The sequence below is a fragment of the Barbus barbus genome, assembly GCF_936440315.1.
Source record: "Barbus barbus genome assembly, chromosome: 38".
Taxonomy (NCBI): Eukaryota; Metazoa; Chordata; class Actinopteri; order Cypriniformes; family Cyprinidae; genus Barbus; species Barbus barbus.
Genome location: NC_136716.1, coordinates 15818895 through 15840323, shown reverse-complemented (window position 1 = coordinate 15840323; position 21429 = coordinate 15818895). Strand labels below are relative to the sequence as shown.

Here is a 21429-nt window from a genome sequence, read left to right as displayed (position 1 = left end):
GCAACTAGCTTTCATTCGAAATCAAACACCAAGTATTTTGCATACCCAAAGTACATATATCAATTGTATCTATTACGCGGTTAAGGCATAGATTAAACGATCCTAAATTCTAAATAATCACACCAAGCATGTGAAACTAAACAATAGTGATCGGGAAAAATTAGACATCAAAAGATTACAACAATAACATAGATTCCAATAACACAGCAAGCTTAATTTCATTTAATAAAATACAATCTGAATATATATTGTAAATATAGTGTATATATTGCTTTTGAGTATATTGCTTTAATAGCAGCAGCGATTATTATTTGTCCTTTTGGGAACACGTATAAAGGTCCGATCTTCTTTGTTCTACCAATAAGAAGAAAAGGCTCGTTTCTCTGCTGGGAGAAACGGGAAGTCATGGGAATGTCACTCCGGATGGAGATCTGGTGATTTTCTTAGTTCGGACGTCTGTTGTAAAACCATCATCTTTGTTGATACCATCACTGAATTACTGTGTTAAACGATCAGGAGATATCAGGGAGGGTCTGTGCTGGAGCCTTTCCAGATGCCACATGCTTTGTACTGTTGATTATGCGGCTTTTATTTATGGTAAACCGGTCAGGAACAACATTGAAGGTTCTGTTCTAAATCCATTTCAGATGTTCCCTCAAATTTATCCTGGGTTTTAGAGGTCTCCTGAGATAAGGAGATTTAGGGCAGGAAATCGGCCAGCCAGTCAAATGCAGATGCTGGGAGTGGAAGGCTTAACTCCTGCTAAGGAATGTGCTGTCTGGAAATTAGTTTGTGTGTGTGTCCTGGTCTACTAGGCACTACAATTTGAATACATTTTAAAATGTAAATCAATAAATAAATAAATCTTAATAAATCTTACAAACTGTTGCTACTGATACTTTTACATTATTAGTTTTATTTATAAATACATGTTATAGTACATGTTATAGTAAAAAACATTTACATTTTCTCAGTTCCCTCAGTTTTGGTAGTTATGGCCAAAGGTTCTTTCTTGTACCTTGTGAACAGATCAGAACAAATGTGATCGCTCATAGAGAAGCTGAAGCAGTATTAGTATTCTGTGATGGCTGTAGAGTTCATTCAGAGTGTTATGGATTTCTCTCTGATTCTCTCTTCCATTCTATCTTTTTCTTACTGCTGTATCTGATGTCACTGTTGGTCTCTGCCGGTCCCAGTTTAGCAGAGCTTTATCTGAGTCTTCCTTGTAGGCTGTCCTCACTTACACCAATCTGTCAGGCCAAACAGTCTGTCTGCTCATAGATTAAACATCCCTCTCTGTTACCTACCCAACATAGCCTTGGACGCTTCTCCAAAAAGCTATTCGACTTCCATACGGGATACTGAAAACAGCATAGGTCTAGTTAGTAGGTCTTTTTTGTACTTATATTACACACATATATACATACACACCAGATAACATTGTCATCTCATTTAGTTTAACTTAATGTACTAAAATAATGAAAACAAAAACTGAAATAAAATGTGTGTTTATTACGCAGTATATATAAATGTATATGTACAAATACTGTACATGCAGGAAGATAAAACTAAAAAAGAGTGAGGGAAAACGAACAAGGTTAAAAAAAAAAAGTTATTCTCAAAAGTTATTCTCCCCACTTTAGAGGAATCCTTAATAATCACTTTATAGTCGCTGTAACAGCGCTGGACAGGGATGAGGGAGCAGAAGTATGCTGGAGGGTGTTTTTTCATTTTTCCTTTTTGTTCACTCGCAACTTACTTGAAAGAGCTAAATCAAATCACAGATCCAGTGAAGGCAAACTAACTTGTTATCAGATGTTAGACAGAAATTCTATTAGCGAGGCCCCTCTAGATTAGCTCATCATGTGTGAGATACTGTAGCATTGCAGCCGATTCTCCAAAGAATCTTATGCATCATGCGTCCTGAGTGTGCTGTTGTAAATGGGTTAACGTGGACCCTCTAGGGCACTTCATTCAAAAGCCAAGTCTAGCACTATGGATCTGTTTGAGCTTTTCTGAAATGAACTCAGCGATGGATGCTCATTTTCAGCCGGATCAGGACAGCCAGGTGCGTGGGAGCAAAAGGTCCGGGCTTCATCTCGCAGTAGAGACTTATTAATAGGTAATGGAAAATAAAAATGGGCTATTATACTAATCCTGTGGTCTGAACACTGTGCTGGAAAGAGGCTTGGCTAAATGGGTTCTGTGTCTTTGGCATCTGCCTGGGGTCCTATATGTACTGTTTTTTCCCCTGAGAATTAAAGGGATAGTTCACACCAAAATTAAAAATTCTGTCATAATTTATTCACCCTCTTTTTTATGTTCAGCAGAAGAAAGAAGCTCATTCAGGTTTGGAACAACTTGAGGGCAGGGTGCAAATTACGGGGGGGTTTGGGGGGTCTCACCCCCCTAAAGAAAGCTTTATCCACCCTGATGGACGTCAAAACTAGATGTAGGGGGGGTCAGATAGAAAGAAGGCGAGCCTTCACTGCTGGCTGAAATACAAGCGTGCGGTTCTGTCAGTCAGATTAATTTCAGATTTATTTGATTAATTATTTGGCACATTATGTAATTAATTAGATAAATAAATTAATAACTTGACGGTCCTATTTAAAACATTTAAATACCCCCCCCCCCCCCGTGTAATTCGCACCCTGTTTGACGGTGAGTAAATAATGACATAATTTTCATTTTTGTGTAAACTGTCCCTTTAAGTGGCACACAAAAGATGATTTTTTGATTGTGGTCAGAAAATAACATAGGACCCTACTATAAATATCTTTTTTTTTGGTGTCATGCTGAAGATCATACAGGTTTGGAACAACATGAGGGTGAGTTGAATTATGGGTGAACTAGTTCTTTAAGTCTGCTGTCCTGGAAAGCAGGTTGCTCTGAGACCTACGAAGCTCTACCTACAGTAATATCAGTTTGGAAAGGGTCTCGACAGACTCCTCCATAGATTAGGTGTTTAATTTAAGCTTGGAAGTTGAGTTCTAAATTTCCCCCTTCATGCACATTTTCATCCCACAGTGTCTTAAGTAACACGAAAGGCTCTTAATTTAGCAAATTCTTCTTTTTTTTTGCTCTGAAATCTGGAAGAGCTTCAGTTGAGAGCCCAGGGCTTACTTTACAGTTTCCTGAGTTAACCTTGCTGAAATAATTAATACACTTTTTAATCATGCACTTATTATGAAGTGTCTAATCATATCTCATTTTAAAATCTCTGCAGAAGTACCTAAACTACTGCAGGATCATTCTGTGAAGTGGGTGCTTTTTCCTAAAAGTACTTTTCAAGATTTTTTACAGTCTGTCAGACAGATAATGTGTTTAAATGTTATTAAAGTTACATTGTGCTTCCTAAAGCAAAATTAATACATTTATTCAGCAGAAATGGTTTAAACTGATCTAAGCAAAACGGTTTTCATCATTGATTATAATAAGATATGTTTCTTGAGCAGCAAATCTGCATATTAAGAAAGATTTCTGAAGGATCATGTGACACTAGAGTCTGGAGAAATGGCTGCTAAAGATTCAGCTTAGCAGGAATAAACTATGGAAAGGTTCTTTTAAATTGTATTATTTTTCATAAAATTACTTGTTTTACTGTATGTTATCAAAGAAATGCTGCCTAGGTGAGCATAAGCGTTCAACGAAGTGAAACTGCTAGGTGCTAATTACAAAAAACAATTCTGATATTTCTACAGTTATCTATATTTCTTCAATTATCATTTGCTTACTATACAAAATCTTGCTAATATAAAGTTGATAATTAGTAAAAAATTTTAAACTTAATGAACTCCTTTCAGAATGTTGCTATTATTATTAGATTTTTAAAACCTTTTTTTATGGAATACTACGTGAAGTCTTTTAACAAAGTATCACTTAAATAATAGAGAGAGAATGAAGAGAAAATGCTACCTTTTTATTTATTTTTTTATTTTTTCATTTAAAACTCAGTTTATTTGTTTATACAGAAATATGCTATAAATACGAGTGGAGACACGACTGTGTGTTTGGCATCAGTTATTCATTGTTGAAATTGCTGTATATCTTGTCAATTCGAAGCACAAACGGCACCTGTTTTGTAAAATCTCCCATCAGATAGGCTAACAATACAGAATTAATTCCCTCTATATTCATATAGACAACCTGTTTGTTTGAGTATTAAATGGATAGATGGGGAATCATAACGAAGCATATGTTTAGCCTAAAAACAGCCGCAGCATCACCTGCCCTGTTAGCATACCATGGCATTTTTTCCTGGTTTTTATCTCTTTTTTTCCTTATTCAGCTGCCATTAGTGCTGTTTTACACTGCGCTGTCTGTGTTGCTTGTCTGCCGGAGCACCTGTTCTGAGAGTGTTGTGATTTTTCTAATTAGGACGAGAGCAATAAGCCGTTGTCCACATTAAGCCTTATCAGAGCTCATTTGAATAAACAGCCCGCGTCCTTGACTGAAGCCGGGCCGGGACTGCTGCTGGTAATTATCCCGGTCCATGCCATGCCACGCCACGCCACCTTTGTCTCCCCTCTGGCCCGGGTCACGTGGCTTCCCTTCCTTCATTAATTTATTTCCTCTGCCAGCCAACTTGATCAAATCCAGATTTTATGGTGATTGCGGCACTTAAAAAGCCATTTTTCAGCTGTCTTCCCTCATACCAGCTGTGAACGCAATCATTACTGATAGAAATACCTTGAGATGAAAAAGAAATAATGGAGAAGAAAGACAGAGAGGAGCTAATGAGGCATGCCAATGTTTCTTTTACTCCTCACAATGGCTCATTTGCATAATCACAATATCTGTTTTATTACTCAAACTGCAGGACAGAGTGGCTTCTTTCTTTTACGTTCTTTCTTCCTCTTCTTTTATTTTCCATGCTTCCTTTATTCCTTCATTTTTCTGTCCTTTTCTCACTTCCTTACTTATTCCTTTTTTATTCCCTTCATTCCATTTTTTTAATTTTTTCCTTTTATTTTCACCCACTTCTTTTCTTATCTTTCCTTCCTTCCTCCTTCCCTTTTAGTTTCATTCTCTTCCTTCCTTTCATTCTTCCTTAATTTTTTCTTTCTTTACTTCCCTCCTAATTTTCTTTCCTTTTCATTTATATCCTTCCATCCTTCCTGTCTTCCTTTGATTTTCTGTCCTTTTTTTACTTCTTTCATTCCTTATTTCATTCTTTTTTTTTCTTTTTTCATTTTCTTCCTCTTTTCCTTTCATTTCTATTGCCGTTTTTCCTTCTTTCATTCGTTATTCCTCCTTTTCTTGTTTACTCCCTCCTGTTTTCCTCCTTTTCTTTTATTTTCCATCCTTTTTTACTTACTCATTTCTTCATCTTTCTTTTCCTTCTTTAATTTAAAAAAAACATTTCTACCTTCCTTCCTCTTTTCCTTTCACTTGCATCTCTCTTCTGTTGTTTCATTTTTTTATTCATTCTTTCCTGTTTCCCTTTAACTTTCATTCCCTTCCTTTCTGTCCATTCTTCCTTGATAATCCCCTATTTCCTTCATTACTTCCCTCCTTTTAATTTCCATCATTCCATTCTTCCTTCCATTCCCTCTTTCATTCCTTTTCTATTTTTGCTTCTTTAATTTCTTTCTTATGTTCATATAGTAATAGTTGTTTAGTATGATAAGATGAATAATTTGTAAGTAGTCCAGCGGCAACAAAACATCCCGTCCTGATGAGTTTTAATTGAGAAAGACAAGCATTACATTCATGTAAACCTTTTGGGAAATGCTGGCTCAAGGATAAATATGTTTCCATATTCATTTATGCTAATTTATGCACGTTATGTGAGACACACAAAGCTAAAAAATACCAGTAAACAATGACTGGATTTGCTTTTTTCACTTATATGCACAAGTATTACCTTGGGTAACCCCAAAATGAACTGTGCTCAGTATGCAAGACCGCCATGCTGCTTACTTTGCACTATATAATATGATACAGTGGGCAGCAGCATGATAAACATTTGATGGATTCATGAGCAAATTAGCTTAATGTGTGAAATGTATGCAAAAAATAGTGTCATGTGGCACTACGTTGTTCTGAATAGTTCTTTATTACTTGAAATGAGATTAGTAACACCTATTAAACCAAAAGAACCATTTTTATCTTCTGTGCCTGTGATTTTGCAGCACTTTCACTGTACGCCGGAAGAGACAAGAACAGCACAGCAATTCTAGTCTGGTGTGTATCCGTGTGATGTAATAACAGCTACGTCGTTATCTGACTCTGTGACAAGTGTAAAGACAGCTGTTGAAAAAAACTTAAATAAACCATAAATAGTTCACATGCACTGCCATATGTCGAGTGTGTTTGTTAAAAGGTCTACCTGTATTTAGCGTCAGTATTTGTCTGGAGCAGGACAGATATCTAGCATGAAGCTGAAGTGTTTCTTTAATGTGACAAGCCAGGTGGGCTGTGATTTCCTGTGCACAAAGGCACTGGCTTGTTTACAGTAGGGATTAATGGACTGGGTTGGAACTAGAAGCCGCATGGAAGAGTCCCAGTGGACCTTTGTAGGCTGACTGTTCTTGTCACACAGCTGCCTAACCTTACCTGAGACGAGAGAGGATGGATACCGATGTAGGCAGGAGAAACTGCTTTAAACACGTCAAGGGATGAATTACTGGATGACTTTGAGTTTTATGGCTATGGAGGTTGAAGGTCATTTTAAGTGTACATATTGGCATTTATAAAAAAGGGCCTCATACTTTAATGCTTAAAGGAATAGTTCACCCCAAAACAAAAAAATCTATCACCCTCAAGCCATCCAAGATGTAGATTTTTTTTATTTGATCAGATTCTGAGAAATTTAGCAGTACATCACTTGCTCACCAGTGGATCCTCTGCAGTGAATGGGTGCTGTCAGAATGAGAGTCCAAACAGCTGAGAAAAGCATCACACATTTGTAAAAAACAAAATTCAAATAGTCCTAAAATAGTCCTCTATCCATGATATCGCTTTCTCTAGTAAAAAAAGTGTCTCGTCTGAATCAGGAGAGAAATACGCAAAGATCAAGCAAAGTTTACAAGTGAAAACAGCCCAACACGGTTCTAAACCAATATGTCGGTGGATTTTGATGTGAGAGGACAACAGATGATAAACTTGTTCACTGGAGGAGTCATTATTATATATGGAGGACTCTATATTTTGTCCAGAAGCGACAGTTTAAAGTTAAAGCATCTTAATGATGGATTTGTTTCTTACAGACATGCAGCTTTTTTGCTTCACAAGATGTTAATTGATGGACTGGAGCCTTGTGGAGTACTTGTGGATTATTGTGATGTTTTTATCAGCTGTTTGGACTCTCATTCTGACAGCACCCATCCATCCATAAGTGAGCAAGTGCTGTAATGATAAATATTTCCAAATCTGTCCTGAAGAAGAAACTCTTCTAATCTTGGATGGCCTGAGAGAGAGTAAATTTTCAGTTTGGGTGAACTATTCTTTTAATGTGCTGTAACTCTTGTTTCTGCAATTGTTCACTATTTTTTGACGTGCATGCAAACATTCAACAAGCTCTTTTGTGGAACATCCCCGTGACATCCATCAGTTGCCCGAGTCTTTCCCTCAGTGCTGTCTGGTCTGCTTGACTGGAGATCTGGTCTTGGGAAGCCATACTGACAGTCTTACCTCCCTGTAACCCTATAGAGGGGGCTGCAACCTGTCTCTTCTCCTCTCACACCTGTCACACATCTGCAGAGGTGCAGTGACCCAGAGTATAAGACCACATTCCCTGTGTTGTTTTGCTGGTGGTAGACGGACACTTCTCTCTGGAGGACAGGATGTGTGTGCTAGTAGTTACCATCTTGTAACCTCCTGGAACACTCTACTGGTCTCATAATAAAGAAATGATTTATTTAACTTAAGGAAGTCAGGTCAAACATTTATGCACTCTTTGGGGGAACAGAAAATTTTAATGGCCATGTGAAAATGGTCTAGCTGCTACCGCACATGCTTCAGTAATGTATTATGTTTGGACTTTGGTGGTCATACAGGAAACAACGGTTAAATTCTGTCCGGTGTTTTTTTTTGTTTTTGTGCAGTCTAGTGTTGTATGTCGTGTAATCTGTGATTTTGATGTAATGTAATAAACATGAATTTCATGTAGTTTTATATTAGTCAATCGATAAAAAAACGTATTAATCACACATTTCTGTAATTAATTGCGATTTACTGCACCTAACATTAAAATCTGAGATCATAACTATATTTTCACACTGAATCTGCATTAATTTAGAAACAATATAACTATGGTGTATTTTTACCAAGTACTATGAATGAAGGTAAATATCACCAACAATACTGATACTGATGTAATAATAAATAATTTATTTGGATTTTTCTGATGATAAAATTAGAAATTTATAGCCATTTGACATTACAGTAAAATTGAAAGGCATCATTTTAAACATTTTTTATAGGTCTGAATAGTTACAGAACATAAAAAGTGTTATAACTTTTAATTTAAGTGAACTTAAAACAATCTTCAAATATAAACCTGCTATAATAAATTTAGCTGTGTCTTCAGTATATTGTGTTATATATGTAAAGTGCATATATTAATATAGTGATTATTCTGTCTCTTTCAATATTCGTTCTTTCTGTTTGAGTGAGAGCTGTGTAAAACTTTCTTATTGTGTTCATGACTGTGGGCAGAATGGAATGTACCACCTTTATAAATATTGAAATTCCCACCAAATATTATATCTGTAGGAGGTCTGTCTTCTCTGAAGGAACCCTTAACAAGCCTGTAATATTTGCCTTTGCTTGTTTAGTTCAGGCTTGAGGTTGAAACAATGGGAGAGAGGCGAGAGATCTCGATATGACTTTACAACAAGAAAAGAAGAGTTCATTAGGACCACTTATTTTTACAACTCCCACAAAATTAATCACACGCACAACGACCTAACAGAATGTCTGTCATATTAACTACTGCCCCGAGGGCTGAGGAGAGTGAGAGTATCAGATAAATGAGAATGTGGCCAGCAGGCCTGATCAGGTAGCAGATGCTTGGAGACCCTTCAGAGCCGAAGGACATGAAAAGACCCTCTCTCTCATTTTCGTCCTTGTGTTAGGCCAATTCTTACAGCTACGTATGTTCATTTTTCATTAAGAACAAAGGCTAAATAAAATAAAATATCCAAATTAACTAATCAATTAATTTATCTATGTATATTTGCATTGTTATTTTTTATTTTATTTTATTTTTTATGCAGTGGGAAGTTAATATTAAGGATTGCTTTTTATACTCAGTATTCCAAGTTCATGTCCAAACTGAATCAATATTTAGCCACAAAGCAGTCGAGAGAGAATTAACACTTTTGGATGAATTGATTCAGTTTTGTCTATGATTTAATGATTCACTTCTTAAAATAATTTTGTTCATTCTAAAATAAATAAGTGTTTTGAATGAATTGTTTGAGTGAGTGATTCACTGACTCAATCAAAAACTCACTTGTCACCATTTGGCATATCAATTCTGCAGAAAAGTCAGAAAAATCTGTTTCAAATCTTTTTATATGGAAAGAGAAATATCAGTAAAAAATCTGTAAAAATACTGACACATTTTAGAGACAGATATTCATTTAATAATTTTTACAATCCTGCATTTTTATTGATTTTTTTTATTCGTATTCGACTGTTACAATACAGTATTCTAAAAATGCAGCACTCAAATTTAGTTCAACTTAAAAAAATACTTGCATTTCATTTTGCATTCTTCTGCCATGAATCTCACAGTTTTAAATGTTAAAATGCATTCTGCGTGAATGGCCTGTGAATGGTTGCTTAGTTGCTTCTGAATTGGACAGTGGTTACACTGCAGATTGTTGCTGGCAGTCAATGAGGAAAACGTGACTGAAAGACAGTATAGTTCGGTATAGTCTTTTTAATTAATTTGTGTATTCAATACAAACAGCAAACTCAGATTTCAAGTAAAATATGACTTCTTTTGTTGTGGTGTTAAAGATGCAGCAGTGCAGGAAACATACATAATTTATCTGTGTCACTGGCGTCATGGAATTTAATTTTATGTATGTTTAAATTAACCTTTGACGTTTTTCTTTTTCTGCATCGTGCCACAACTCACCTTCCTCTCAGGAGTCGGGGATGATCGATTGGTGACTGGTGTTGGACGGGAGGGGTACGGTGGTGCGTGTGCATCTGTCACTCTGAGTCATCCCAGCCTGCCCACATGGGATTCACACACATAAACACACACACATACACACACTCATTGCTCGATGCAGCCCCTCGCCTACTCAAACTTCATAGCATCAGAGCCCTCTCCGCAGAGCTTCTGATGGAGAGTGTAATTTATCACTGTGTTTAAAGTTGTCTCTGTTTGCACGAGATTCTGGCCATATTTTCACCATGTAAACTGGGGCCCACACTGCCGAAAGCTGCATATTTACAGTAACTGTGTTTGACTCTGCAGTAAGTTATTGAGGCATATTATTCAGTATCTTGATATTTATGCATTTATACTCTGAAATGCTTTTTCACCATCATTTGTTACCAATTACATTGAAAATATTTAATGAAATCACAGTAAAAATTTAGTTAAGTCATTGTTTCTGCACAGTTTTTCAATAAATATTTCAGATTTTCTTTTAAATATGCACCAGTCAGATCCAGAATTAACATTTCATGAATTAGCATTTTTTTAAATTAACATTTTAATTTTTATATTAGTTTGACAGTTCAGTGGTGAGTAATTAGGGAAAATCTATACCATTTACATTAATATTGTTCTGGATAAAGATATAATGTCAAGTAGCTCAAGCAAAACCATCATGTGGTGTTCATTTTAGACCCTATGCACCAATGTAACACTATCAAATAATTAATAACAGCATTTTAATACACAGAAAATTTGGTGTAGAAATAATTTATTGCAAGTAAATTTCACAATTGATTACGAAGAAATGGAAAAGAATCTCATTGAATTAAATGTGAAATATTTTAGTAGAAAGAATGAAAAATTATTTTATTCTAAAAGATTTATTCTCCAATAATCTTTGTTGTATTTACAGTTGTGAAAAATTATTTTTACCGTGTACTAAATCAGAGTTTTGAATTGATTCATTGAAGCAGGCAGTTTGAACTGATTTACGCAAATGAATCAAACTTACCCTAATATTTTTTTTGCTACTGATATTTAAATCATTGACTCAGCTCATTGTTCAGCGGGTAGCCGATTCATCACTACTAAATGAAATAAGGAAGGAAGGGGAGAGAAAAGCGCATACGCCAGCACCAGAATGCAATCTGTCATCCTCCAGCGTCTCTCCTCTTACTCCTTCAGCTCTGCTAAGCTCCTCTCTGTCAGCTGGAGCCCTTAAATTCAGTGCTAAAGGCCTAGCGTTTCCATACGGTGCTGTTTGAGAGTCCTGAACTGGTCTTTCTTAGAGGCTGTGGGTATGAGCTCGGTTCAGGCCCATTTAATAGTGGATTGGAATGAAACCGGGTCTGTGCTTAATCTGCTTAACCCTGGTCTCACCTTCCTGCGCTATTAGGCACACACCTTATATCACTTATGTGCCTTTTCCAGCCTTTCCTGTGTATCCTAATGATTTAGTGCCCTTGGATTTGACCTCTTGATCTTTATCATCCTCATCTTCAGCCCCCACCCCTGAGATAGGATCAGGACAGAGAATAAGATCAGGACATGTTGCAAGCCAGAGAAGGCACCAACCGACAAGTTGTAAATTTCTCCACTGTTTAATAAATCTGTCAGTTTGAAGGAAATGTCCTCACTCAGTCTATTCCAAAGATAATGGTTTTTTTTTTGTTGTAATAATTGAATTTAATTAGCATTTATTTGCTTTAAAAAGATTGCTTATTTGCATTCTATTCCCTATATTTCAAGAGATTTGTATAGTGCTTTTCAGAAGACATAAATTGTTTCAAAGCAGCTTTACAGGAAGTTATATTGTATCAAATTTTTGCTGTAAAGTCAAACTATTATTTATTTTAAAAAGATAGCTAATTTACCATTTATTATCTCTATTTTTAGTCATATTTAGTCAAGTTGAGTCATTTGTACAGGACTTTTGAGAATACGTATTGTTTCAAAGAAGCTTGACAGGAAGTTATATTGTATCAAAGCCATATAGTCCCTACTGAACAGTTTAAAAAATCATGCCACAATGCTTTTGCTTTTATATCAATATATTAGACAAAATATGAAACTCAGATCAGATCAGTTTTCAAGAACATTAAGCTATGTAGATACATACATACAGTTAGCCTTACCACATTGATTGGTTATTTATTTATTTGTAATGTTTTAGCACCCATTGTTACTTTGAGAGTTGCCGTAATGAATTTTGATGTATTTTACAAGGGGTGACTTGTCTGCTACAGCATTTAACATTTTCTTTGGCTTTTTATTTTAGAGATACAAAGTGAGAGAGTTGAAATGAGCAAAAAGCGAGGGCAGGCAGATCGGAACACATGAGTGCAGAGCTCTTTGAGGATGTACTGAGAGGAAACCAGGCCAGGCTTAAGAGCTGCAGAGACTAGCAGCAAATCTGCCCTGAGACTGAACTGACAATCACGTAGTGCTGCCACGGGGCTTTTGGGAACAGAAAAGAGAGCTGAGACTCCAGAGCTTTGCTTTGTTTGTGTGTGTATGTTTAAATATGTTTATATATGTGTGTGACCCTGTGTGTTGGTGTTTGAGTGGAAATGAGAAAGCCATTCAATGCTTGTTAAGGATTGGGGTGTAATGTTTTATGTAGTCCATTTTGAGGGCATAATCTGTTTACGAGCTGACTCTAGGTAAAGACCCGAAGGATCATTTCATAACGCTAAGAGACATAAAGCGGGTGCTTGAAAAGATTGGGAATGTTAGAAGGAGAGGGAGATAAAGAAGAAAAATAGCATTATATAATCCCCTTCCACATATTTAGCCCAATCAAAGGGGCTTTAGTGTTCTTTTTTCCTCAGACCTAATGCAGATGCTATGTGTATTAGTTACGAAACACATCTATTTATTTTCCGCCAGTCTCAGGGGAGTCCTGCACTTAGCGATTTGTTTGTTTTCCTTTTTTTTCTGAGGAGAGTAGCTGTGGGTTAGAGCCACACGCACAGGTTGATGCGATGGCTCGCTGCAGCACAGGGGGCAGCAAATGTGCTGCTGCGTGAGGAACCACAGCAGGTTGCTATAGATTTCTGTCATTACATACCCTGTGTCCAAATATGCTAAAAGGAATATGTCAAATTCGTTAGAATGCTCAGAATTCATGATATAGTAGGTGAACACTGCATCTGTGAGCTTGAGGGATTCTAACGTGTGCAACCAGTTGACACTTTGCTGTTCGATTAAGCCACGGAAACTGAGGAACTGCAGTAGCAAAAAAAGGAAAAAGGGATTTTACGGTTTCTGCTGGTACACCACGGTCAAAGTGTGCATTCACAGGTTTAAAGACAATGTGGCATATCATAATATATCTGTTTTTTTATTTTAAAAAACATCAACACATGTCCTGCATTATTACCTACTGAAAAAGTAAGTTATTTAACGTCGCCTACTAGGATATTAGACAATTCCTATTCAATTTTGTGTTTGATACTCCAACTAGGACTATATGTGCTTTGACAATGACCAAAGATGCTTGAGGGTTTACTGTACAGTGCCAGTGTATTAGTTGGAGTAAGGTATGGAGAGACTGATGTACGATCACACACCCTATGGAAAATCACAAAGCACAGCTTCCCAAGCTGAGTGTGGCATTCCTGCATTGTTAGCAGATAGAACTGATTTCCACACAGTGAGATTTTGCAGCTTTTCTGCATTGTTGTCTTTTTTTGTTGCATTACTGAAGAACAATGCTGATCTGTTATGTGTGTGGTGTATAAGCCTGGTTTTGGATGATGATGATGTTATGGGTTTGTTTTCAGGCCCAGTTGGCAATGGTAGAAGCATTAGGAACGGATAAAGCTTTGATCATTGGTGAGGTGTGTCTGTGTGTTCGGGTCCAGATGGTTGCTTGCAGTTAAAGGTGAGCCTCGCTGTTTGTTCCACTTTAGTTCTGCAGTTTCTCTACATCTTGCTCTATATGATGAGTGCGAGTCGTGCCCGGGGCAAGTGAACTCCAAACAACTCTGATCCGCAGCGTGTACTGCATGTTCGGTCTCAGTAATTCATAGCTTCATATCTCTGCAGCAATCTCCCCCTCTGCGCTCCACACGTGCTCTTATTCTTACGCACTTCTCCACATCGCTCTCTCTGTCTCTCTCTCTCTCTCGCTCTATCTTCCACCCTCCCCTTCCTTTGCTCCATCTTTCTTCCTCATGTGCGATCGCACCTCTCTCTTCCTCATGTGCGATATCACCTCTCTCTTCCAGACAGTTTGTGTCCTCACATCTCTGTTTCTTGCTGTCTTCCGCTCCATCCTTCCTCCTCTCCGTCTTCCCCGTTACCTCTCGTTCTACCGGGAGCTGGTGGTCTGAAACTGCTCTGGAGCCGGGACGTCCACTGGAAGTGCTGGATTCCTGGTCTGCCGAGAGGATTAAGTGGAGTGGACAGCTGGCAGATGATCAGAGTGAGAGCGCCAGCCAGGACTGGCTCATATTTATTGAGAGGATTGGAAGATTGTGCAGATATTGGCCGAGCTCTGCGGGACGGGGCCAGGAAGCCTCTGGGCTGTTTTGTGTAATGTGAAAACCTGCCCTGAGGGTGAGTGAGAGCCGAAGGGTGTCATCTTTTCGATTTGAAATTACTTAATGCTATCCCAGCTTCCTGTGCAGAGTCAAATAAGAAAGTAATTTTCCCAAAAAAGTGGAGACTTTGTCTGTGTGGTGCATTCACTGTTGTTTGGTTTGCATGGGTGTCCTGAAAAGCCAGACTAATGGAGTTTGGGATGGAATGGGACCTTCTTGTTAGTTATGAACAATGGAAACTTGTAAAATCTGTTTGAAAACGGTTATTTTTTGATGCCGTTGCATAACTCTTCAGTATTGCACTTGCAGTTTTGTAATATATTGGTTTTTGCAAGTTCTGCTGGGTAACATTTGTCCTTTCTGCTTTGGTGATGGTCTAGCAGGTGGACCGCCATGAGGTTCACCCCCCAAAAATAGTGGTCAACCACCATGGTTTTTCTGGTGAAGCTAGAAAGCCAATGACGTCTTACTGGGAAAGCTAGTTAAAAAGTTTTTATCTCAAGATGGGTAACATCATCCAAAACACAACATGTTGGTATTTTCAACAGGAATGGCAGTGGTTTCTCTTGGGCAGTTTATGAGATGTTTCTCTTAATGGGCACTTTAACAGTTGAATTTCACCTACGACCACCAGTTGACTTAACCCTTCTGTTCTCTTGACCACAGGTCCTTTGGCATCTCGACATCTTCCGCCGAAGCTTCCGGCAACTGAACACCCACAAGTGCATGGAGGACTCGTGCATCTTCTGCGCTTTGAAGGTGAGTGTTACCAGGTGCTACAAAGGCCCAGTTGTGCATGGCAGTTCAAGAGGTGCTACCTTCTCAGAAAAGTAGCTTGAGGCTACAGGAATCTCCTAGTGTGCCCAGACTGCTCTTCTAATGATCCAGCAAGGTGAGGGTAGAGGCTGCTTGGACTAATTGACTTCCTCGCTGACCTTACTGTAGCACAGGAACAGAATGAAAATGAGATTCTTAACATCAAGAGCTCTCTGTCACTCTTTTTCGAGGAAGTCTTTTTAATTTCCTGCCTGGAGGCTGATAGAGATGGGAGGAGGAGAGGGAGATATATGCTTGGAAAAGCAACTCGGGTCTCTTTTTAAATAACAAGCAAAGGCCTCTCACTCAAACAATATCCTGTTCTCTAGTCTCCCTCAGGCTAAAAGTAGCTGTGCTATTTAAAGGTGTCACATACAAAGTAAGAAGTCACAAAACTGACATATTTCTTTAAGAGGCTCCAAAAGAAATCTTTGCCGTCAGATTTGTACTTGGCCATTTGTTTCCAAAAATACCAACGCTTCTTGTTGGCTGTGTTTCCGCCTGAGAGAAAAGGAGAGGTACAAATAGCCTGATAGATTGAGAGATCTTTTTCTTTCTTTACTTTGTGTCTGGTCTAATCTTGTTCTGGTGTTGGGTGATTTACCTCTTTGTTTTCTGTCCAGGCGTCTTGCTCTCCCTGAACTGAATGCTTGGTTCTTCTGCTAATGCATAGGTCCTGCACCTTCCACTGTTTCCACACCTGTTACCTTGGCTACTCTGTGCTGGTCCTGAGTCTTTAATGTTTATGTATTTGGGTCTGGTTTATGGATGGATGGATAAATAAGAAAGTAGGTATGTTGGTAGGTAGATGATAAAAGAGAGATAGGAGTTTGTTTTGCAGTTTTAAAGATGACAAATGAGAAGTATCTCAGTGACCTGTTTAATTATGTGATGGATGGATAGATAGATAGACAGATGGCTCGATAGGTGGATAGATGCATGGATAAATGGATGGATAGATGGAATATCATTGAATCTCATTGCTGTATGTTCTTGTCCAGTTTTCTCTGGGCTACTTTGTTGATGTGAAACACAAATGAGCTTGTGTGAAATCCCTCACAGTGATTGAAAAGTGCTCTCTCTCTCTCTCTCTCTCTAAATGAAGTGACGTGAAGTGACATACTGCCAAGTATGGTGACCCATACTCGGAATTCGTGCTGCATTTAACTGCATTCGTGCTGCATTCGTGCTGCATCCAACATGCACACACACAGCAGTGAACACACACACACACCATGAACACACACCCAGAGCAGTGGGCAGCCATTTATGCTGCGGAGCCCGGGGAGCAGTTGGGGGGTTCGGTGCCTTGCTCAAGGGAACCTCAGTCGTGGTATTGAGGGTGGAGAGAGCGCTGGACATTCACTCCCCCACCTACAATCCCTGCCGGCCAGAGACTCGAACCCGCAACCTTTGGATTACGAGTCCGACTCTCTAACCATTAGGCCACGACTTCCCACTAAATTTAAGCTAAATTTAAGCTTAAATGAAGTGTGTGTGAAGTGCTGAGGCATCAGAAAGCACACTGCTGTGGTGACAGAGCCTTATCATGAGAATGCTTTCACATATTTGCCAGAATTTATGAGCGTTCACCAGGAACTGTTCTTCATGTCCTTCTCCTGCTCTTCCATTTCTTCGTCACTCACACTCTCACCGTTTCTCTCTCGCTCTTGTTTTCTCACCGTATTAAACTTGTTGTTAAATTTAGCTCCATTCCTATTCACTGTTAAACCATTCGGGACTAAAAGCAATTGATATCATCCAGGTGATATATTCAGAACAAAACAGACATGGGAAGAGACCTTTAATTTTAATCACGTCCAAACAAACAAGTTTTAAGCCTCTTGTTTTGAAAGGAAAAAGGAATGACTGTGCTTCTCAAAATAATTACTCTCGCAGTACCTGAAATGACAAATGTTGTTGAGTTGACTGCATTCTTTTTTAGCACGGCATTGGCCTTTCCTCTTACAAACATGATGGCATGCTTCTGTTCAGGCCCTGTGATGAATCTTTGCTCTGTGGTAAAGCTCAATGTCTTACTCTGAGGCGGATTCCTGTCCCTCAGGTCTTGCCCTGAGTTATTTCCTGCCAAACCCTCTGCAGACCGGTGGCATGTGATCTCATGTGGCTCTGGCTGTCCCCCGCTATAGCCTTGACTGGCATGCGTTACGTCACCTTTCTCATTTCTAATGGAGAAACGTTAGTTTCGGCCCATCGGTTCTGAGAGTTCCTCACGCGTGCCACCCGCCAGCCGCCTGTTTGCCAGCCATGTTATTGAAATTTAATGATCTAACGCTACTAATGAGTGCTGAAATATGCTCTCGCCACACCGTTCCTTTCTGGAAACCACTGAATTCTTCAAATGTGTTTATTTGAAAGCGTTCTCACTGTGGGGAATATCATGTTCATTTACTGAGATGCAAATTAGCTGAGGGGTACGAAGATGAAAATTTATTGTTTGCAGAAGTATGCACAAGTAACACTTGGCCAATATTTTTTACTGATTGTCCTCTTTGATTTCATTGCGTTTTCAACCTAACAACTACTTCAGTTGTATTAATTATTGGTATTTTATATTTTTCTGAGTGACATTTTGATATACTACTGTTCAAAGGTTTGGGGTTGGTTAGTTTTTTATGTTTTTGAAAGAAGTCTATCTATTTATTTAATGTAAATATACTTTTTTCTATGTTTCTATTTCAATATATTTAAAAATGTCACTTATTCCTGTGATGGCAAAGCTTTTGACAAAGTTGTGCTGCTTAATGTTTCTTTGGAAACTGATGCATTATTTGATGAATAGGAAGGTCAAAAGAACAGAATTGATTTGAAATAGAAATCTTTTGTAACATTAAAAACGTCTTTTCTCTCACATTTAATAAATTGAATGTGTCCTTGCTGAACAACATAAACTTAAATCTCATTTCAGTTGCTATAGGATTTACTGTTGAAATGATTTTTGTATATTTTAAATCGTTACATTGACACAGTTAACACTTTCTAACCATTTTCTAAATTGAATTCTGAACATTGTATTTATTTTTTAATTAACAGTAAAATATTATGTGAAATGATTTGTGCATAACCCAGTAACAGTTCTAAATTAAGACAATATTGTTTAATCAATGAAATATTATTAATTATTTAAAAACAAAGTGATGGCCGTATTATGAATTTCAAACTCATTTAGTGCACATTTAGGGACCTAAAAAGAGAATATGAATCGACAGACAAACTCACTGTGGTTGATATAGTTGAATGCAGTGTTCCTGTGCTAGCTAAATAATTTGAATGGACTGACCATATTTCTAAGCCTACAATGTTTGTCAACAGAGATGCTGCATGTCACAGAGGCCATAGTTTGATATTTGGTGGCAAGGGCCCACATTACTGCCACTTCACGGGGTGTGATAGTGCCTTGAGGTTGGTGACCTCTACCGACCATCAGCCCCGCTGAGGAACTGCAACGCTGGAGGCAACAAACACACACACATTCACACAAACAAAATAGATGCAAAGTCACAGTCACTCACACAAGCCGCCACCTCTATTACGATGATGTTTCCTATTATAGAAGCTCCAGTGACACCTCTATGTTTGTGCCGTTTTATGTAGTGAGAGCCAGCGATTGAGTTAAACCCAATTACAAACTCATAATCAGCATGAGATTCAATCCCTCTGCAATTTGAAAAACTGAGCCTGGGGAGTTTAATATTAATATATTTACGTGCGTCACAAGATTGCTGCTCCTGTGAGGGTGTGTGTTCATGTGTATACTCATTGCCCTTGTGAGTTTTGAGCAGTGCAGATGATATGTGTCACTGCTGAGGACTGTGTCTTGTGTCTTAGATTGGAGGTTAATGTCTCATTTCACAGGCTATGCCTCAGGGCTCACAGCTGACAACACAATCTCTGGTGGTTTGTGTGTGTGTGTGTGTGTATGTGTATGTATGCATATGACTGGACTTGCATGTTTTGAGTATTGCCAGACCGGTTAGGTTCCACGTCCTTGTTTGAGCTAAGAAGGACTTTACATCCCACACTTTACATCACTGCCACACTGCTATTACACACATGTTCTACATGCTCTGTAATATAATATAAAGGCTCAAGGCAGTTTGTGGCTGAACCTGGGGAAGTTTATATGAATGTCCTTATTGGGAAGGTCAGAGTGGTTTATATGTGTCAGTTTTGGTTAGCTTGCTATTTGGCCCATAAAAAAAACATGTGTTGCATCCCAAATCAAATACTTCTTTACTATATAGCATGCAAAGACAGGACACTAAAGGAGTATGACCATATCAACATGGCGGATATAGTACATCCTAACTTTTTTAATGGTTTCCAAGTAAGTTCAAAATTCAAATGTAGTACCCACTCAGACGTGATTTCGGACACCCCAACAGTAGTAAAGTTTGTTGACTGTGGTAATTTTGCTTGTTAAGCTGGGCTGGGAGTGAACTAATCACTGGATTTGTGAAGATTTTTCAGTTCAGTTGCATCATGTCTTTCAAAGAAACTCAAGAGTTTTGTTTGAGGCAAGTACCAGGTTAACTAGAGACACTTTGTTTTTGATTTAGTTTTGTAAAATAATCAATACGTCCCTGCTGAGAAAACTGCCTAATCTGGTTTACTTGTCTCCACTCTTGGTTAGGTTGGTCTGTTGGCTGATTTTAGAGGGGTTTTGGGCACTCTTTAGCTAGCTATACAAGCTGAAGACCAGCTTGGCCAGGACGATAAAAACCCAGACAAGCCAAACCATCATAAAAGAATTAGTGACCACAAAAGTCGATACTGGTTTCGCCTCACGTCGCCTGTGTCTCGGCCAAAAAGTTGTGCTTAAATGCACCACAAAGACTACAGCCAACGGCCAACTAGTATGAATGTTTTGCACCTGCGTGAGAGGAAATAACTCTCCATACCAGCAGGTAGTTGTTTGGCTTCATCATTCAAAATGGGAAACTGGGAAACTGAAGGAGCTAGAACTGTGGATGTACAAACCGTAAATAAAGTAGAATTTGTTTAAAGCAGGATTTTGTCACTTCCGTTTGTGTTCTTGTGCACTGGTTTGCTGAGAACAGCCAATCAGAGTGATCTCTTGCACCAATGGGCTTCACTGCCACCATGCGCAATCTGCCGAAAAAAGCCTCTGATGGTGGTCCAGCAGTGTGCAATACACCACAAAAATGAGACTGAAATACTCTTTTGGCCTTAAAGGATTAGTTCACTTCAGAATTAAAATTTCCTGATCATTTACTCATCCTCATGTCATTCAAGATGTTCATGTTCTTTCTTTCTTCAGTCGAAAAGAAATTAAAATTTGCGTATAGTGGACTTCAACGGGGGCCAACAGGTTGAAGGTCCAAATTGCTTTTTCATAACAGCTTCAAAGGGCTCTACGCGATCCCATCCGAGGGTTAAGGGCCTTATCTAGCGAAACAATCGGTAATTTCTCGCATCACAGAGCTAGTGCAAGATGAACATTTGTGATTAAAAAGTACATAAATTTCTATTTTTTTTTTTTTTTTAGAAAATGACAGATCGTTTCACTAGACAAGACCTTATTCCTTGACTGGGATCGTGTAGAGCATTACCTGAGACTTTAAAACCAGCTTAAACTTACTAAGACCAGCAAACCAGTTTAGGCTGGTTTAAGCACTTTTTCAGTGGCGTTATTACTTTTGGATGGACAGAAATTCTGATTACAAAGTCTATGCACATTTCCTATGGTTTCTTCGATGTTTTCAACACAGACCAGCACTGACACTTCAGATAAAACATAGCGAGTGATGGGTTGAGTTTGTCAGTCAGACAGACTTTACCTGTCTAAGAACAAGAAAGTGCTTGGAAACTAGTGTCTCAAACTTTAAGAACAGTTTTCTTTAGATAAATATATTCTGCTATATCAGATCCAAGCGCAGAGTTTGTTGTGAGCAT

At 38.3% G+C, this 21429-nt stretch overlaps 1 protein-coding gene across 1 annotated transcript in view; it reads left to right on the top strand.

Annotated features, from left to right (window-relative positions):
- The window catches only part of LOC306857842 (ubiquitin carboxyl-terminal hydrolase 54-like), a 118757-nt gene that overhangs the window by 54823 nt on the left and 42505 nt on the right, over window positions 1–21429 (top strand). The window contains exon 3 of the mRNA XM_079398057.1: window positions 15343–15435. Coding sequence (XP_079254183.1) covers window positions 15343–15435 — 93 coding nt within the window. The remainder of the gene's footprint in view (window positions 1–15342; window positions 15436–21429) is intronic.